At 47.4% G+C, this 19674-nt stretch overlaps 2 protein-coding genes across 3 annotated transcripts in view; one reads left to right on the forward strand and one right to left on the reverse strand.

The window, feature by feature from the left end:
- LOC132828635 (zinc finger protein 420-like) overlaps positions 1–19674 on the forward strand; it is a 54228-nt gene that overhangs the window by 13368 nt on the left and 21186 nt on the right. Inside the window, exon 3 of the mRNA XM_060845682.1 lies at positions 5690–6066. Coding sequence (XP_060701665.1) covers positions 5690–6066 — 377 coding nt within the window. The remainder of the gene's footprint in view (positions 1–5689; positions 6067–19674) is intronic.
- On the reverse strand, positions 2621–6005 carry LOC132828715 (zinc finger protein 239-like). Of its 2 annotated transcripts, none has more exons than XM_060845811.1 (2): positions 5875–6005; positions 2621–5464 (listed from the first exon to the last, which is right to left on the reverse strand). In XM_060845811.1, the coding sequence occupies exon 2, from the start codon at positions 5353–5355 to the stop codon at positions 4486–4488; it is 870 nt and encodes a 289-aa protein (XP_060701794.1). In that variant the 5' UTR covers positions 5356–5464; positions 5875–6005; the 3' UTR covers positions 2621–4485. The 2 variants fall into 2 exon arrangements, with proteins under 2 accessions (XP_060701794.1, XP_060701793.1); XM_060845810.1 differs by having other exon boundaries at positions 5729–6005.

Raw genomic sequence — 19674 nt, forward strand, 5'->3', positions numbered from 1 at the left:
TTCTGGTCCCCTTCATATCGGAAGGATGTTGTGAAACTTGCAAGGGTTCAGAAAAGATTTACACGGATGTTGCCAGGCTTGAAGGATTTGAGCTCTAGGCAGAGGTTGAACAGGCTAGGGCTGTTTTCCCCAGAGTGTCTGAAGCTGCCCGGCCATGCCTTGGCATACCCATTTGCCAAGGTAGTAGAGATCCCCAGTGGAGGGCTCTTTACACAGGAGTCCTCACCCTTTCTCTTGGGGATCTGGGATGGAGAGTGCTGCACGCAGCGATCCCCTGCAACCGCTGATTGCAGTGGTTCATGGACTCCCAGCCCAACTGCTTGTTCTGTGGACCATGTATATATTGGGTGTGGGCGTTTGCACTCGCTTTTTGATTTTCTTAAAAACCTCCTTCTCTGCTTTTGGTTGCACTTCAGTTCCATGCTCCTGATCTTTGGGCACGGAGGGGGGAGGGCAGGTCTGAAGACCTCCTCGTGGGTCTGCTCCTGGGCCTGGCCAAACTGGGCATAAACAGGTCCAGGCAGCGGGCCGTGGAGGGGGTCATTAGGGCCGATTGCCTGCCCCTCTTCCACGGTTATGTTAGAGCCCGAGTGTCTCTGGAGAAGGAGCACATTGTGTCCACCAACACCCTGGAGTTGTTCAGAGAGAGGTGAGTGCCGCAGGGAGTGGAGTGTATTATTCCCCCCTCCAATTCTATTTTGATTTAACCCCTGCCCTCCCCTTCACTGTTTGAGCATGCAGCATTGCTCTTTGATGTGAAGGGCGCTGCTTGTCAGTGCCCACTTGGGTGTTTCCCTTCTTCCTGGTAGTGGAAACTGAATGAAGATTCACGCACCTTGTGTCTTTCACTGTGTCTCACATCTGCACACACTCAACATGAGTGCTGGGGAAAAAATAAGCACAACTGCAGTTAGGTGGTAGTGTGGGGGGATAAAAACAGAAAAAAAGAAAAGGAGTCTCAGAGGTTTTGGTCAGTCTGAGAGCTGGCCCTGAGGGAGCTGGATCAGATGACAAAGTCTACCCACATATAAATAAAAGGTGACTTAAAAAAAAACAGGAATATCAGGGCTTCTGTTCACTCCAGCAACTGGCTCTGTGGAAGCCAGATCAGTATCAGGTACTACACATATGTAAGTAAAGGACAATGGGATACTGGCCTCAATGGAGTTATTTTGGTGACTGGTTCTGGGAAGAAGTATTTTCAGAAGGTACATGATGTATTGGAGGGAATGTAGATTTGAAGGATGTTGTGAAACTTTAAAGGATTCAGAAAAGATTTGCAAGGATATTGCCTGGGTTGGAGAGTTCGAGCTGCAGGGAGAGGCTGTTCAGGCTGGGGCTTTTTTCCTTGCAGCGTTGCAGGCTCAAGGGTGACCTTTATAGAGGTTTATAAAATCATGAGGGGGGGGTGGATAGGCTAAATAGACAAGGTCTTTTCCCTGGGCTGGGGGAGTCCAGAACAAGACTTTTCCACGCAGACAGTGGTGCGTGTATGAAATGAATTGCCAGAGGAAGTCATGGAGGCTAGTACAATTACAGCATTTCAAAGGCATCTGGATGGGTATATGAATAGGAAGAGTTGAGGGGGATATGGGCCAAGTCCTGGCAAATGGGACAAGATTAGGCTAGGATATCTAGTTGGCATGGACCAAAGGGTCTGTTTCTGTGCTGTACATTTCTATGACTCTATGCATTGGATATAGGCATTGTTAAAATTGCCAACTTTTTTTTTTGCCCATTCTTAACTGCGCTGTGTTAAGCTGCCTTCTTTTGATTTTGGGCACAGCCACTCTATTGTGAGGAAGGGGATCCAGGATTTTGACCTTGTGATCGCAAAGGGATACTGACATTGTTTCAGCTCAAGATAGCGAGTGGCTCAGTTGGGGAATTTAGTGACGGTGTGGCACAGTGGCTAGCACAGCACCAGGGACCCTGGTCTGGTTCCAGCCTCGGGTGACTTGTCTGGGTGGAGTTTGCACATTCACCCAGTGCGAGCTTTCCTCTGGATGCTCCGGTTTCCTCCCACAATCCAAAGGTGTGCAGGTTAGGTGGATTGGTCACAGTGAATTGCCCATTGTGTTCAGGAATGTGCTGGCTAGTTGGATTAGCCATGAGATACAGGGATAGCGTAGGGGGGGGGTGGGATGCTCTTCAGAGAGTTGGCGTGGACTCAATGGTGCAAAGGGCGGCCTCCTATGCTTATAGGGATACTATTCTATGGTGTTCCCATATGTCTGTTGCCATAGTCCTTCTAGGTGGTAGAATTTGCAAATTTGGAAGATGCAAACCAGTATTTCAGATGAATTGTGAGTTTTGAAACTAACCCCACTCCGTGCTTTCATGACTTGTCACTAAGCAGAGTGTGACTTTGACCTCACCTTGTTTTTAAGCAGAGGTGATGTATATTCCCTCTTCCTCTGTTGTAAGAACACTATTGTAAAGTTAAACTAGAAATATGGTTTATTTGACACACTTATGTTAAGTGGGACTTATTATTTACAATAAAGGCACATTCATAAACATGCAATGAGAAGTACAGCTCAAAATTAAAAACATTTGTCAATTAGCAACAAGTTAAGTGTGAAAACACAAAGAACAGTAATTTATCAATGTTTGTGCTTTTATGATAGGGTCCCACAGTATAAAGCTGGAGTTAGCAGTCTGGAATTCCTTTGTAGAAGTTAATTAACTAGCTAACAATTCAAGAACCATAGACAGTTTCTTCCCATTAAAATTCCTTTGAATACCATCGGAGGAATATTGCTGAAATGTAAATTCTAATTCACAGTTTTGGTGAAGGGAAGTTTGTCACATGACACTGACTTGCAGGGAGCTCAAATACAAATCTCTCGTTGCTGTTTACAGGCAAAAGGCTTCATCTTTACCATTTGGAGTTAGAGATCTTTATCGATCGCAAGTGTTTAAAATAAGGTTTACCGACAGCAATTTTAAAACCGTAGGAGGTAGTTAAGTGCAGCACTGTTGCAGTCATCTGACCGTTCCTCCTCTTTTCGGGAGGATGGGTGGTGGGAGGGGAACGCTTTGAGATGAAGATCTTCATTGCGAATAAAAGAAAACAGGCTGTGGCACATCACGGAGGTTTAATGGACCCATTAAATCCTTCTTACCACAGAGGAGTTTGGACATTCTTCTCAGTTGATGTTTCCCCTGGAGACAAGCTGTCTTCGTGATAATTTGTAACAGTTCTACATTCTAATCCCATCAGAAGGTTCTTGACTCGAGTCCTGAAGAAGTTTCTAGAAGGTTGTTGTGACGTCTTATGTGATTGTAGCAGACAACATTATTTTTAAACCTCATCGAACAGTCCAACAATCACACAATATATATTTATGCATTCAGGTTGTTATCGAATACAATTGTGACAACATATATGCAGGTAAGGAACTGCCCTCATTGACTCCTACAGAACTCTATGACAAACATTCTCTAAAACATCCGAGAAACACTAATTGTTTTCTGTCACTCGGTTACTTCTGTCTCTTTCATTCCACAAACGCTGAATTTGCACACAAGTTTGTTGTGCGGCAACATTTCAAGTGCCCTTGAAGTCGATACACCATGTTAACACCCTCTTCAACACACCTAGCTCTTCGAGACACTCCAGCAATTAAGGTGAGCATGCTTTTGTCTTAAATAATTGATAACTCTCCTCATAGGGGCCGACAGCACGAGACAGACCTATTGGCCCAAACCGGTCCACACCGACCAAAGTGTCCATGCACTCTAACCCAAATTCCCTGCACTTGGCCCATATCCTTCTACACCCTTCCTATCCATGTTGTTGATGTACCCGCCGCAACCACTTCCGCTGGCAGCTCATTCCACATGTGCACCACCTTCTGTGTAAAAATGGTGCCCCTCAGGTTCCCTTTCATTCTCTCCCCTCTAGCCCTCAATTCCCCAACCCTGGGAAAATGACTGAGTGCTTTCACCCTATCCCATGCCTGTCATGACCTTATACACTTCTATAACAAATCCTCCCCCTCAGACTCCTAGTAATTGACAACATTGCTATTTAATAACATTCTAGCTTATTATTTCTAAACGTTTCTCAACCAACCAAATGAACCTGACCGGCCTGGAGCTGCAAGGTTTATCTTTGCACCATTATTTTTGAAGAAGGGCTAATGCCCGAAACGTCGACTCTCCTGCTCCTTGGATGCTGCCTGGCCGGCTGCACTTTTCCAGCAACACATTTTCAGCTCTGATCTCCAGCATCTGCAGACCTCACTTTCTCCTCAATTATTTTTACAAGGGTGTAATATCTGGCATCACCATTGAATGTGAAAAGTTATGACTACAGCCTGCACCATTTCAATTTTCATTTCCCTCAATGTCTTTGATATAGCTCATTCAGTTCCAGTGCCCTGTTAAATTTAAGATAATCTATCCAATGGCTCCTACATATCAATAATAATGTAATATAATAGTGTCTGAATTAAGTACACTATCCAACCAATGTAGTTACTTATGAACCCGCTGGTGCCTCAGCAGGTGGGATGAACAAGGGAATCCCTTCCCACACGTGGAGCAAGTGAATGGTCTCTCTCCAGTGTGAAGACGCTGGTGTGTCAGTAGGTAGGATGACCGAGTGAATCCCTTCCCACACATGGAGCAGGTGTATGGCCGCTCCCCAGTATGAACTCTCTGGTGTACCGTGAGGTTAGATGAGTGCTTGAACCCAATTCCGCAGTGAGCGCACTTGAACGGCGTCTCCTCAGTGTGAACCCGCTGGTGCACCATCAGGGTGGATGAGGCAGTGAATCCCTTCCCACATTCAGAGCAGGTGAACGGTCTCTCTCCAGAGTGGCCTCGCTGGTGTCTCAGCAGGTGGGATAGCTGAATGAATCCTTTCCCACAGTCAGAGCAGCTGAACGGCCTCTCTCCAGTGTGAACCCGCTGGTGTCTTTGCAGGAGGGATAACTGAGTGAAGCCCTTCCCACATACTAAGCAAGTGAATGGCCTCTCTCCAGTGTGCACTCGCTGGTGCGTCAGCAAATGGGATGACTGAGTGAATCCCTTCCCACACTCAGAGCAAGTGAATGGCCTCTCCCCAGTGTGCACTCGCCGGTGTGTCAGCAGGTGGGATAACTGAGTGAAGCCCTCCCCACAGTCGGAGCAGGTGAACGGCCTCTCCCCAGTGTGAACGCGTCGATGTGTTTCAAGATTTGACGGGGAACTGAATCCTTTCCCACAGTCCCCACACTTCCATGGTTTCTCTTTGTTGTTCCTACATTTATGTTCTGATAGACCAAGTAATTGGCGGAAGCCTCGTCCACACACAGAACACTTATGTGGTTTCTCCTCACTGTGAGCAGCGCTTTCTCCTTCCATTTTCAAAATCCGACGTTATTCTGGTGACGTTAAAGTGGGCGGCTCTGCTGGATGCTGATGTTCTGTTTGGTTTTAGTTTCCTGACTGTAAATCCACCTCTTTTCACACCCTGTAAATTTAAGTTAAAACAGAACAGAGGGAATCAGAGTGCAAAAACATAATGGCAGGTTGCAAAGCTGAGCTGAATGAGTCTTGTGGTTTGTAAAGCTGGCACTGGGGAATCAAATGACCATGAAATATGCTGGGTTGTAATAAAAATCCAACTGATATCCTTCAGGGAAGGGAACTTGCTACAAGGTCTGAACCCACAAAAGGCACCAACCCTCAACAACAGAAGAAAGAGAAACAGACAGCCAGGTTGTGTTGGACATACCCCCTACAAATATGGCGGCTGCGCATGCGTCCTCCTGTCGAGTGCCCCCAACAACGATGGCGGCCACGTCCTGCGGCCTGTTGCTGGGAGGAAGCCTGGAGCCTCTGTCCCGTGTGGTGCACAACGGAGTAGTGGGAGGCTCTTACCAGGGGATCGCAGTTCACACCAAACGTTCGCGAGACTTCTACATCCAACCGCCCGGTTTGTCGCTCCCTCCACCCCGCCTCATTCTCAGCGTTTTCGGACGGAAAGGAAAAGGAACCGTGCACCGACCGCCATTTGTAATCCCGCGCATGCTCCGTACACCGTCCAGGACCGCGCAGGCGCTCTGCTCTCGGGTTTGTAGATTCACCGCGGGGAATGCTGGGCTTTGGGTCAGCTTGGCCACTGCCCAGAGACAACAACAATAACTACAGCATGCATTCACATAACACCTTTAATATGGGTTAAAAAAAGTTATTGCGACAGTTAACATTACCCTTAACATTCCCCACATTAAAACACTTTGCCTTGTATCTCCAACTTGGTGATATGGGTGATGTAATTTCTGCAGTTTAACTAAGGGTTAATAAGTAAGGGCGAACTGTGAGACTGAATGTAAGTTAGCCTGGAAACAGGGAGAAACTGTTATGTCAAAAACATGGCAGTTTGTAACCTTGAATGAAACTGACGTAAGCTGTTAATTAAAACTAGGCTGCTATGAAGCTAGGTACCCTTGGCAATAATACAATAGAAGCTCTTAAAATATTAGAAACATACAGATAACCAAGGCCTGGGATAGAGAAGCGTGAAATGTTTTAACCAATGGAATTGTCATTAATGTTTTTACATGTAAAAATAATGTATAAATATCAGTGCTGTAAAATCTTCCGTCGTGATTCTTCCGAAGCTCCTTTTTTTTGGAAGCCGCCCAAACTTGCAAGTTTGAAATAAACATCCGTTGCTCATTTGTGTGTCTCGCAGCATTTCGATTTGCCACGGGAAAAGCGGTAGCCGGAGGGGATGAGGGCTGGTGCTGTCAGCTTGGAGTTCGCCTCCTAGGACGGGACCTTGTGGACAGTCTCCCTTGAAGTCCAGGGTTAAAGGACAGTCCGCGGTCGGCAGAGTGTGGAGGCAGAACTCGGTTGATCTGAACCATAGCCCTAGTGTAGAGTAGTTAGCCGAGTGTCGGACTATTCTCCGGAGATTTAGAATACCTAGACAGAATTCACTTATAACATTGGTATGACAGAGTTGCTCAATTGACATAAAATAAAACAAACGCCCCCAACCACAACTCTTTTTCCAGTACGTCGATGATATCATTGGCGCCACTTCCCTCTCTCATCCAGAATCGGAAATGTTTATCAATTTCGCTGCAGATTTCCACCGTTCTCTCACCTTCACCTAGTTTATCTCTGATCCCTCCCCTTCCATTTCCTCTGTGTTCGTGTTTGGGGACAGACTGGCCATTAATAGCTACTTGAAACCAACTGACTTGTTACTTTGACTATACATCCTCATGCCCTGCTTCCTGCAACGACTCTATTCCATTCTGCCAGTTCCTCCGTCTTCCATCACATCTGTTCTGATGATGTCAACTTTGACCGGGGGCCTCTGAAATGTCAACCATCTTCCTCGACCAAGGATTCCACAGCACCGTAGTCGGCAGGGCCCTCATCAGGGTCCAATAAATCATCTGTGCTTTGGCCATCACTCCTCTCTCTTTCCTCCCACAATAACAGTAAGGTCTTCCCTGTCCTCACCTACCATCCCATCAGCATCCACATCCAGAGGATCATCATCCGCCATTTTCACTAGCTCCAGCAGGATGATGCCACCAGGCACTTATTCCCTTCCCTTACCCTGTCAGCCTTCCTCATGGACTGTTCCCTCTGGGACATCTTGGTCCACGCTTCCTTCACTCCCAAATCACCCCCACCGTCAGTCCCATGTAACATTTCCTCGTTTACTTCCTCTTTCCTTTCAATCCAAGGGATCAAACACACCTTCCAGGTGTAACCTGCACTTCACTCAAACTAGCTTTTGCATTCACTGCTCACAATGGGTCCCCTTTACACTGGGGAAACAAAGCATAGACTGGATGACCACTTTGTAGAACATCTATGTTCTGCACGCAAGAAGGACCCTGACCCTCCAGTTGCCTGCCACCTTAACACACTACCTTGTTCCCTGGCCAACATCTCTGTCCCAGGCTTGCTGCAGTGCTCCAGTGAAGCTCAGCGCAAGCTGGAAGAACAACACATCATTTTCCAATTTAGAACTCTCCAGGCTTCTGAACTCAATATCAAGTCTATTAATTTCAAGGCTTGAGGCACCTCCTTCCATGTCCTTACCCTCTCAGGCCTTGTTATCACATGGTCTGCTATTTCACACTGGGCGAAAGTGAGGACTGCAGATGCTGGAGATCAGAGTCAAGATTAGAGTGGTGCTGGAAAAGCACAGCAGGTTAGTCAGCATCCGAGGAGCAGGAAAATTGGAATTCCTGATGAAGGCCTGAAATGTCAATTTTCCTGCTCCCTAGATGTTGCCTGACCTGCTGTGCTTTTCCATGAAGGGCTTTTGCCTGCAATGTCGATTTTCCTGCTCCTCGGATGCTGCCTGACCAGCTGTGCTTTTCCAGCACCACTCTAATCTTGACTCTGCTATTTCACACCACCCATTATTAGCCGCTAATAGTTCCCAGCAGCCATTCATTCTCTTTGGCTGACCATTATCCACTTCTTTATCTGTCCAACTGTTCTTCTCTCTCTTTGAGATCTATCTCCACCTATCATTTACTCCTTACCCCTTTCTCCCACCCTATCCTCCAACTAAGAAAGAACAACATTTTCCTAGCTACCATCAGTTCAGAAGCAAGGTCACCGGACCGAAAATATTAACTCTGATTTCTCTCCACAGACACTGCCAGACCTGTTGCGATTTTCTCGCAATTTTTGGTTTTGTCTTTTGATTTCCAGCATCCACGCTCTGTCAGTTTTTAATTTAAAAAAATGAAATACATTGGTTTTACTGACAGACCATGGAGTGTGTTCAATGTTTCATTGCGGTGTCCCAGTGTGATCTGTGCCTTCATAAATTAGTTTGGAATATAATCGGAATGATATTTCCTTTGGAGCTTGTGGTTTGTTACCTCATATCTATTTATCTCAGTCAAATATCTTGAAACTGATTGTCTTCCAGACTTAATCCAATAATTTTAATAACCAGTGTTCCTTGTTTCCCATTTTAGTTTCCCCTGCTTTTGCACTCACCAATCCCATTATTATTTTCTCCTTCTCTTTCAGCTCATTATTTAACATCCTTCTGCATGATTCATTTCCCATCTGGATTTATGCATGTGTTCAGATGTTATGGTTAAAATTGGTACCGATATAAGATATATCAAGGAGCATGATATGAGCTAAGAGCAAATTACTGCAGATTCTGGAATCTGAAACCAAAAGAGAAAGTGCTGGAAAAACTCAGCAGGTCTGGCAGCATCTGTAAGGGGAGAAAAGAGCTTTATCAAAGGGTCAGTTAGACGCGAAACGTCAGCTCTCTTCTCTCCTTATAGATGCTGCCAGACCTGCTGAGATTTTCCAGCATTTTCTCTTTTGGTAACATGATACTAGCAGTGTTTTTTTGGGGCTGGGTGTGGATTATTGAGATGGATTCGCGCAGGAGACATTCCTTGTCAAGGAGTCACATCTGAAATGATAAACATTGTATTATGTTGATACAGGAAGTGTTTTGTTTTTGTCTGAGACCAGGCAAACCCACAAACCTTCCCACAGTTCAGATCTGGTCAATGAGCGTCAGTGATGAAGCCACAGACCGGGCCCCTAGCAGAAATATAGTATCACCAACAGCCAAAGATGAGGTGCCAGAAGACTTGAGAGTGGCTGATGTTGTGCCATTACTTAAGAAAGGCTGCAAGGAAAAGCCAGGGAACTATAGGCTGGTGAGTCTGATGTCAATGGTGGGCGAGGTATTAGAGGGGATTTTGAGAAAAAGGATATACATGCATTTGGAAGGACTGATTTGGATGTGTCTCACAAACTGAGTAAGTTTTTTTTAAAGAGGTACCCATGAAGGTAGATGAAGGCAGAGTAGTAGACGTCAACATGGACTTTAGCCAGGCCTTTGACGAGATTGCACACAGTAAGCCTAACCAATGTCCTGTAAAGCCAAAACATGACCTCCCAACTCATCCCCTCAATGCACTGACCAATAAAGGAAAGTTTGCCAAATTCCTTCTTCACTATCCTATCTACCTGCAACTCCACTTTCAAGAAACTCTGAACCTGCCCCCGAGGTCTCTCTGTTCAGCAACACTCCACAGGACCTTACCATGAAATGCTTATGTCCTGCCCTGATTTACCTTCCCAAAATACAGCACCTCACATTTATTAAACTCGATCTGCCACTCCTCGGCCCATTGGCCCATCTGAAAATGATTCCACTGTCTCTGAGGTAACTTTCTTTGCTGTCCACTACACCTCCAATTTTGGTGCCAACTGCAAAATTACTAACTGTATCTCCTATGCTCACATACAAATCATTTATATAAATGATGAAAAACAATGGACCCAGCACAGATCCTTGTGGCACTCCACTGGTCACAGGCCTCCAGTCTGCAAAGTAACCCTCCACTACCACCTTTGAGCCAGTACTGGCTAATTCTAAAGGGCAAAATACACCTCTTAAAACCAAAATGGACTCTGGCACCTTTCCCACTACTGATGTTGGACTCATTGCTTTATAATTCCCTGTTTTCTCTCTGTCTTCCTTTCGAAATGGTGTAGTACCATTAGCTACTCTCTGACTTGTAGGAACTGTTCTAGACTCAAAAGAATGTTGGAAGATGACCACCACTATTTTTAGGGATATCTCTTTAAGAACTCTGGGATGTAGATTATCAGATCCTGGAGATTTACAAATCTTCACTCCTGGGTTACAGGAATAGGGCAGGGAATAGGGTGGGATGCTGTTCAGCAGGTAGTTGACTCAATGGACCGAATGGCCTGCTTCTGCACTGTAGGGATTCCACGATTCTGTGATAATTTCACGAGCACTGTTTCTCTACTGATCTAGATTTGCCTCAATCTCTCCCTCTCGCGAAACCCTATGTTCCCCATATTGGGGACAATATTCCATGGGATGTATCCTCATACCGAGCAAAGTGCAGCACACTCAGCCTTCCTTTAACAAGGAAGAAACAGATTCTTGTCCTTGCTGAGCAGATATCCCAACCTAATCTAGTCCCACCTGCCAGCACCCGGCCCATCTCCCTCCAAACCCTTCCTATTCATATAGCCATCCAAATGCCTCTTAAATGTTGCAATTGTACCAGCCTCCACCACTTCCTCTGGCAGCTCATTCCATACTCGTACCACTCTCTGCATGAAAAAAGTTGCCCCTTAGGTCTCTTCTATATCTTTCCCCTCTCACCCTAAACCGAGTCCTCTAGTTCTGGACTCCCCCACCCCAGGGTACAGACCTTGTGAATTTACCCTATCCATGCCTCTCATAATTTGATAAACCATGATAAAGTCACCCCTCAGCCTCCGACGCTCCACAGAAAACAGCCCCAGTCTGTTCAGCCTCTCCCTATAGCTCAAATCCTCCAACCCTGGCAACATCCTTGTAAATCTTTTCTGAACCCGTTCAAGTTTCACAACATCTTTCCGATAGGAAGGAGACCAGAATTGCACTCAATATTCCAACAGTGGCCTAACCAATTACCTGTACAGCCGCAACATGACCTGCCAACTCCTGTACTCAATACTCTGACCAATAAAGGAAAGCACACGAAACGTCGCCTTCACTATCCTATCTACCTGCGACTCCACTTTCACAGAATTATGAACTCTAAGGTCTCTTTGTTCAGCAACACTCCCGAGGACCTTACCATTAAGTGTATAAGTCCTGCTAAGATTTGCTTTTCCAAACTGCAGCACCTCGCATTTATCTAAATTAAACTGTATCTGCCACTTTTCAGCCCATTTGCCCATCTCATCAAGATCCCATTGTGATCTCAGGTAACCTTCTTCGCTGTCCACTACACCTCCAATTTTGGTGTCATCTGCAAACTTACTAACTGTACTTCTTATGTTCACATCCAAATCATTTATGTAAATGACGAAATGTAGTGGACCCAGCACCGATCCTTGTGGCCACTCCACTGGTCACAGGCCCCCATTATGAAAAACAACCCTCCACCACCACCCTCTGTCTTCTACCTTTGAGCCAGTTCTAACCAAATGGCTAGTTTTCCCTGTATTCAATGAGATCTAACCTTGCTAATCAGTCTCCCATGGGGAACCTTGTCCAATGCCTTACTGAAGTCCATATAGATCACATCTACTGCTCTGCCCTCATCATCCTCTTTGTTACTTTTTCAAAAAACTCAGTCTAGTTTGAGAGACATGATTTCCCACACACAAAGCCATGTTGACTATCCCTAATCAGTCCTTGCCTTTCCAAATACATGTACATCCTGTCCCTCAGGATTCCCTCCAACAACTTGCCCACCACTGAGGTCAGGCTCACCGGTCTATAGTTCCCTGGCTTGTCCTTACCACCTTTCTTAAACAGTGGCACCACATTTGCCAACCTCCAGTCTTCCAGCACCTCACCTGTGACTATCGATGATACAAATATCTCAGCAAGAGGCCCAGTGTGTAGTAGTCAGGAGAAATAGAGGATAGGGGAATGCGTTTGGATGGAATACTCTTCAGAGTGTTGGTTTTGACTTCTTCAAAAAAAACCCTACCAAGTTCAGGAGACACTTGCGGGATATGGGCATCGCTGGCTGGCCAGTATTTATTGCCCATCCTGAGACGCCCTTGAGAAGATGGTGGTAAGTTGTCTTCTTCAACCACTGCACTTCTACTGCTGTCAGTAGACCCAAAATGCCCTTCGTGAGGTAATTCCAAGACTTTGAGCCAGCAACAGTGAAGGAATGGAGATCTCTTTCCAGGATGGAGAGTGGCTTGGAGGTGATGTGTACATGGTGGTGGCGATCTCATATATCTTGTCTGCCAAGGTGGAGGTGGTTATGGGTTCGGTGGGTGCTGCCGAAGGACCTTCGGTGAATTTCTGCAGTGCCTCTTGTAGATAGTACACGGTGTTGTGGGGGAGGGAGCAGATGCATGTGGATGTGGTCAAGTGGGCTGCTTTGTCCTGGATGATGTCAAACGTCTTGAATGTGATTGGAGCTGCACCAATCCAGGCGAGTTCGGAATACCCGCGGTCTTGTTCCTTGTCGATGGTGGGAGCTTGAAGGTGACTTCGTCACCACAATATTCCTAGTCCCTGACCTTCTCTTGTTAGCTATGTGACGAGTCCAGTTGAGTTTCTGGTCAATGGTAACCCTCAGGACGTTGACAGTGATGGTACCAGTGATGAGTGTCAAGGGGCGGTTGTTAGATTGTCTCTTATTGGAGGTAGTCATTACCTGGCATTTGGGTGGTGTGAGGGTTACTTGAACTCCCTACACATCAGTGAGTTCACACTGGGGAAAGAGCTTTGAGTCTGGGAAAGACTTAGTTGCAGCATCCAGAGGGCCCCATATCCACACTCACAATGCTGAGAGGTCCTTTTAATGCTCAGACTGTGGGATGTGCTCCCCGAGTTCGAGGGAGCGATATCCCATCAGTGTGTCCACACGGATGGGAGACCGTTCAGGTTCCTTACACCGTGGGACTGAGTTCAAACAAACACCTCAACTCACAGGACCCCAGCAGGTTCGATACTGCGGAGGGGTCGAGAGTGTGGAGCTGGAAAAGCACAGCGGGTCAGGCAGCATCCGAGGAGCAGGAGAGTCGATATTTCGGGTGTAAGCCCTTCATCAGGAATGAGGCCTGTGGGCCAGGAAGGCTGAGAGATCGATGGGAGGGGGTTGGGGGGAGGCAGCTGGGAAAGGGATAGGTAGATGAAGGGGAGGGAGAAGGTGATAGGTCCTGGGAGGGAGTGATGGACAGGTCAGGAGGGTGGTGCCGAGTTGGAGGCTTGGGACTGTGGGGATGGAGGGGGTTTCAACAGCTTCCTCATTTCCCTCACCTTCATCCACCTATCGCTTTCCCAGCTACCTTTCCCCCCCAGCTCCACCCCCCCCCTCCCATTTATCTCTCAGCCCCCTTGGCCCACAAGCCTCATTCCTGATGAAGGGCTTCTGCTGGAAATGTCGATTCTCCTGCTCCTCGGACGCCGCCTGACCTGCTGCGCTTTTCCAGCCCCACACGCTTGACTCTGATCTCCAGATACTGGGGAGAGGCCTGCCTGGAGTTTGCGAAGGGATTCACTCAGTTGTCCAATCTTACAGTAGACCAGTGGGGTCACACTCAGGGACCAGCACTTGGGAAATGGAGTTCAATTTTGCTGTTTCGCTCTTTGGAGTAGGAATAGGAAAGCATTTGGCAGCTTTCTTTGCAGCTGAGCAACCCTCTTAGAGCCATAGAGATGTACAGCACGGAAACAGACCCTTCGGTCCAACCCGTCCATGCCGACCAGATATCCCAACCCACTCTAGTCCCACCTGCCAGCACCCGGCCCATATCCCTCCAAACCCTTCCTATTCATACACCCATCCAAATGCCTCTTAAATGTTGTAATTGTACCAGCCTGCACCACTTCCTCTGGCAGCTCATTCCATACTTGTACCACCCTCTGCATGAAAAAGACCCCTCTAATTCTGGACTTCCCCGCCCCGGGGAAAAGACTTTGCCTATTTACCCTATCGATGCCCCTCATAATTTTGTAAACCTCTATAAGGTCACCCCCTCAGCCTCCGACGCTCCAGGGAAAACAGCCCCAGCCTGCTCAGCCTCTCCCTGTAGCTCAAATCCTCCAACCCTGGCAACATCCTTGTAAAACTTTTCTGAACCCTTTCAAATTTCACAACATCTTTCCGATAGGGAGGAGACCAGAATCGCACGCAATATTCCAACAGTGGCCTAACCAATGTCCTGTACAACCGCAACATGACCTCCCAACCCCTGTACTCAATACTCTGACCAATAAAGGAAAGCACACCAAACGCCTTCTTCACTATCACCCCCACGTGGGCAAGGGGCTAGAAAAGGTGCCCCTGAAATACTGAACAAAAGATGCATTCGCCAAAGAGGGAGTGCAGTGACAGACTGGTTCCTGGCGTGGCAGGGCTCTCCAGTGAGAGGAGAAATCTGGTTGACGGGGTCTGTATCCACTGGCATTGAGAAGAATAGGAGGGGATTTCACTGAAAGGTATCCAATTCCGACAAGCGTGGACAGACTGGTTGCAGGGAGGATGGAACCACAGGCCACGGGGCTCGGGATATAGAACACAGAACATTACAGCGCAGTACAGGCCCTTCGGCCCTCGATACTACGCCGCCCTGTCATACTAATCTGAAGCCCATCCCACCTACACTATTCCATGTACGTCCATTTGCCTGTCCAATGACGACTTAAATGCACTTAAACTTGGCGAATCTACTACCATTGCAGGCAAAGCATTCCATCCCCTTACTACTCTCGGAGTAAAGAAACTACCTCCACATCTGTCTTATACCTATCTCCCCTCACTTTAAAGTTGTGTCCTCTCATGTTTGCCATCCCCATACTTGGAAAAAGGCTCTCCCTACCCACCCTATCTAACCCTCTGATTGTCTTGTATGTCTCTAATAAGTCACCTCTCAACCTTCTTCTCTCTGAGAACAGCCTCAGTTCCCTCAGCCTTTCCTCGTAACACACTCCTTCCATACCAGGCAACATCCTGGTAAATCTCCTCTGCACCCTTTCCAAAGCTTCCACATCCTTCTTATAATGTGGTAACAAGAACTGTACGCAATACTCCAAGTGTGGCCATACCAGAGCTTTGTACAGCTCAGCATAACCTCCTGGTTCCGGAACTCAATCCCTCTATTAATAAAGGCCAAAACACTGTATGTCTTCTTCACAACCCTGTCAATCTGGGTGGCAACTTTCAGGGATCTGTGTACATGGACACCGAGATCTCTCTGCTCATCTGCACTCCCAAAATGAGGTTGACCACTTCAAACTCAGGCCAGGGGAAATGTCTTCATGCAGAGGGTGATGGACCTGTGGAATTCCCAACCATGGAAGACCGTGGAAGACTGGTCACTGAAAGAAATGGATTTCTTGAGGCTCTGAGTGTCCAGCAGACACAGCAAGAGTGTTGGGTTGATATTGAGGGTCAGGCACAATCGCGTTGAATGGTGGTGCGGGCTGGATAGACTGAATAGCCTCCTCCCTCTGCTGTTCTGTGTGTCGCCTGAGGCAGCACCATGGTTTGACCATCAGTGCTGTGGCAGCATTGCAGCATTCCTGGCTGAGGATCCCGGGATTGTATTCATTCGAGTTGAGAAGGCTGAGGGGAGATCTCATAGAAACTTGCAAGACGATGCATGGCTTAGAAAGGGTGGACGCTGGGAAATTGTTTCCGTTAGACGGGGAGACTAGGACTGGTGGGCACAGCCTTAGAATTAGAGGGGGGTCAATTTAAAACATAAACAAGGAGCCATTTCTCCAGCCAGAGGAGTGGTGGGGCTGTGGAATTCATTGCTGCGGAGCGCAGTGGAGGCCGGGGCGTTAAGTGTCTTCAAGGCAGAGATTGATAAACTCTTGAGCTCGCAAGGGATTAAGGGCTACGGGGAGAGTGCGGGGAAGTGGCGTTGAAATGCCCATCAGCCATGATTGAATGGCGAGTGGTCTTGATGGGCCAAATGGCCTTACGTCCACTCCTATCTCTTATGTCTTATTCCAATGTTCCAAGCTGATTTCACCTAAGATATTTTTCATTGGTGAGAATACTCCGTCTTGGGGTACCTCCTGGGGGTATAATTGGAAATTTCAAGGGCCCTACTTAAAATATTCTGTCTGTACCACTGATAGCGGATCTGACAGGAGCTCAATTTCTAAATGAGGCATTGAAGGGTAAATTAATTTGAAAAAACTGTTGCCTGGCAATAGTCTTTAAAAAGAAACAAACAAGATTTTATTGGATTGATAGAACTTTAGAAGCAGACAAACCGCAGCGAGAGGCCTCTGGAACGGTATTGTCTGTCAGTGGGAATCTGAATCTCCTTCATGTCACTGAGGCTGCTGGGAATCTGGGATGGAATGCTGAAACCAGTTTCAGGATCATCAAAGTCCGAAGGCCTTGGCAACAAACAGATATATCAGTCCCAGTGAAGTGGGAGACGGCATGGGGCAGGGTGACGCTCGGCGCACGGACACACAAGATGGCCACTGAGCCATCAGTGGGCCACTTGACGCACAAGATGGCCGCCGGACCACATTATGGAGAGAGACAACAGAGGAAACACAGACACTGCCTGGGGCCAGCAGAATGCCAGTACAATGCACTCATAACCTAGTTGATTAGTTTAAGGTGGATGAGGGACAGGATACTCATGAGTAGCGTACTCTGCCTGCCAAAGTGTCAGGGACTGGCCAACACCTTTGATCGAAATGCTAACAGCTTGATACAGACTCAATACAGAGTGATAACAGCCAGGGCTGCAGTCATCCTTCTTCAGAGGAAGAGCGATTAGCGCCCATTACGACAGCAATGGACTTCCACACAGACACTGGAACTGACAATGTCTGCACCGAAACGATTAACGATTCTGCAATGTTTACCATAAACAAACCATGTTGCAAAGACAATAACCTCATCACTCACCTTTTATTACAAAATGTATAAAAGTGTCTTGGCATGTGCTCTGGGTTGAGAGAAGACTTGCAGCTGACCACTGTGCTGTTGGTGTCTCTCTCTCTCTCTCTCTCTCTCTCCCCGGAGCTCCGGTATTTCCTTGTACAATAAACCCTGTCGTTGAACCCCTACTCTGACTCTGAGGCTGGTGATTTTCCTCACAACTCCAGCTCCAGTATTATCTGTTCTATGAGAGTTATAGAGTCAAAGAGATGTACAGCACAGAAACAGATCCTTCAGTCCATCTCGTCCATACCGACCAGATATCCCAACCTAATCTCGTCCCACTTGCCAGGAAATTGCTGTTGAGAAGTTGAAGGCCCATTCACCTATTGTACTCTTTGCTACCTTCCCCCACCCTCCCCTCTGACCTATCACCTCCATCCCCACCCCCATTCCCCTATTGTACTCTGTGATACTTTCCCCCACCCTCCCCTCTGACCTATCACCTCCATCCCCACCCCCATCTACCTACTGTACACTTTGCTACCTTCCCCCACCCTCCCCTCTGACCTATCACCTCCATCCCCACCCCCATTCCCCTAGTGTACTCTGTGGTACTTTCCCCCACCCTCCAGCATCTGCAGTCCTTATTTTTACCTAGAAGTTAAAAGCTGGTGATCCTTTGCTGGAACAGAGTCCACGCTTGTCGAGTCGTAGCTTGTGTCATCATTCTTTCCGAAAATTCCTCTGGAGAGCTGGAGGGATTGAATTGATGAACATGTTGTGACTGGACATAAACGGGTCGGATTCAGGCTGGAAAGTGAATACTGGTCTATTCCCTGTGCATTCAGTGCCTTGATGCAAGAACCAAGCGAGTTCTAACTTGAAGCTAAACAACTCCTGTGACCCTTCGTCAAACTGAATTGCCAGTGAGTTCAGTTCACTGCAGATTCACTTCCTTCAGTTCCCAGACTGGCAAAGGAGCTGTGACTGACTGACTGAACTCTGGCAAGGGGGTTTGCCTGTGTTTCAAGGTAGGTCCCACATTTTGGTACTTAACTATGAAGCAGGGAGGCGATTGGTGGTTCGTCTCCCGTCAACTGCCTCCACAGCCCCCCAGCCTCTTTCCAATACCTTTCTCTTCCCTTTTCCCTCCCTTCTCCTCATTCTTCCCATTTGCCCACACCCCCCTTCACCCCTCCCCCAACCTTCTCCTCTCCCTGCTGTCAGGGAATGGGGCAGGAATAGGCCAATCATCTCCTCAGCCTGTTCTACCATTCTGTGAGATTGTCACTGCTCTGTGAGCTAACTGCATGTTAGATTAGATTCTCTACAGTGTGGAAACAGGCCCTTCGGCCCAACCAGTCCACACCGACCCTCCGAAGAGTAATCCACCCAGACCCATTTCCCTCTAACGAATACACCTAACACTGTGGGCAACTGAGCGTGGCCAATCCACCTTAACCTGCACATCTTTGGACTGTGGGAGGAAACCGGAGCACCCAGAGGAAACCAACGCAGACACAGGGAGAATGCGCAAACTCCAAACAGTCACCCAAGGCTGGAATTGAGCCCAAGTCCCTGGCGCTGTGAGGCAGGAGTGCTAACCACTGAGCCACCGTGCCACATATATCTGTCTTAGTCCAACATCCCTTCACAGCTTCAGCTGCCAACACATTTAGCAATCTTAAACGTGATATTTTCAGTTGATTTAATATCGATTGACTTTTTGCTGAAGAGAGGCCATTTGCAAGTCGATTTGTACACAAGTTAGAACACTGAGCAGGACAATATAAAACAGCAGTCCTTTCACACTCTGTGTGAACCAGTGTTTCTTAATTTCCCTCATGAAATGTCTCGCTCTCGTTTCCAATCTGCGTCCCCCCTCCCAGTCCTAGATTTGCCAACCAGCGGATACAGTTTCTCTCCTCACCATCGGTTCCTCTCGATACCTGGAAAACTCTGATCCAATCTTCCCCTAACCTTCCACCTTCCGAGGAATCCAGCTGTAGTTTGTGGAATCTCTCCCTGTAATTTAACCCTTGCAGTACAGCTGTCGTCCTGGTAAATCTACACAGCCCTGCCTTCAAGGTCAGCATCTCCTTCCTGAGAGTGGAGCTTAGAGTTGCTCACTGTGACTCCAGGTGTGGTCTAACCAGGGTTTGGTGTCACCGCAGCAGGGTTTCCACTCCCTCGTATTCTACTCCTCGTGATATAGTGACCAGAGTTTCTGTCCTGTCATTCTGACAGAATACTGAATGACCTGGACAGAGTAGATGTTCGGAAGATTGGTAGGAGAGAC

The sequence above is a fragment of the Hemiscyllium ocellatum genome, chromosome 27 (assembly GCF_020745735.1).
Source record: "Hemiscyllium ocellatum isolate sHemOce1 chromosome 27, sHemOce1.pat.X.cur, whole genome shotgun sequence".
NCBI lineage: Eukaryota > Metazoa > Chordata > Chondrichthyes > Orectolobiformes > Hemiscylliidae > Hemiscyllium > Hemiscyllium ocellatum.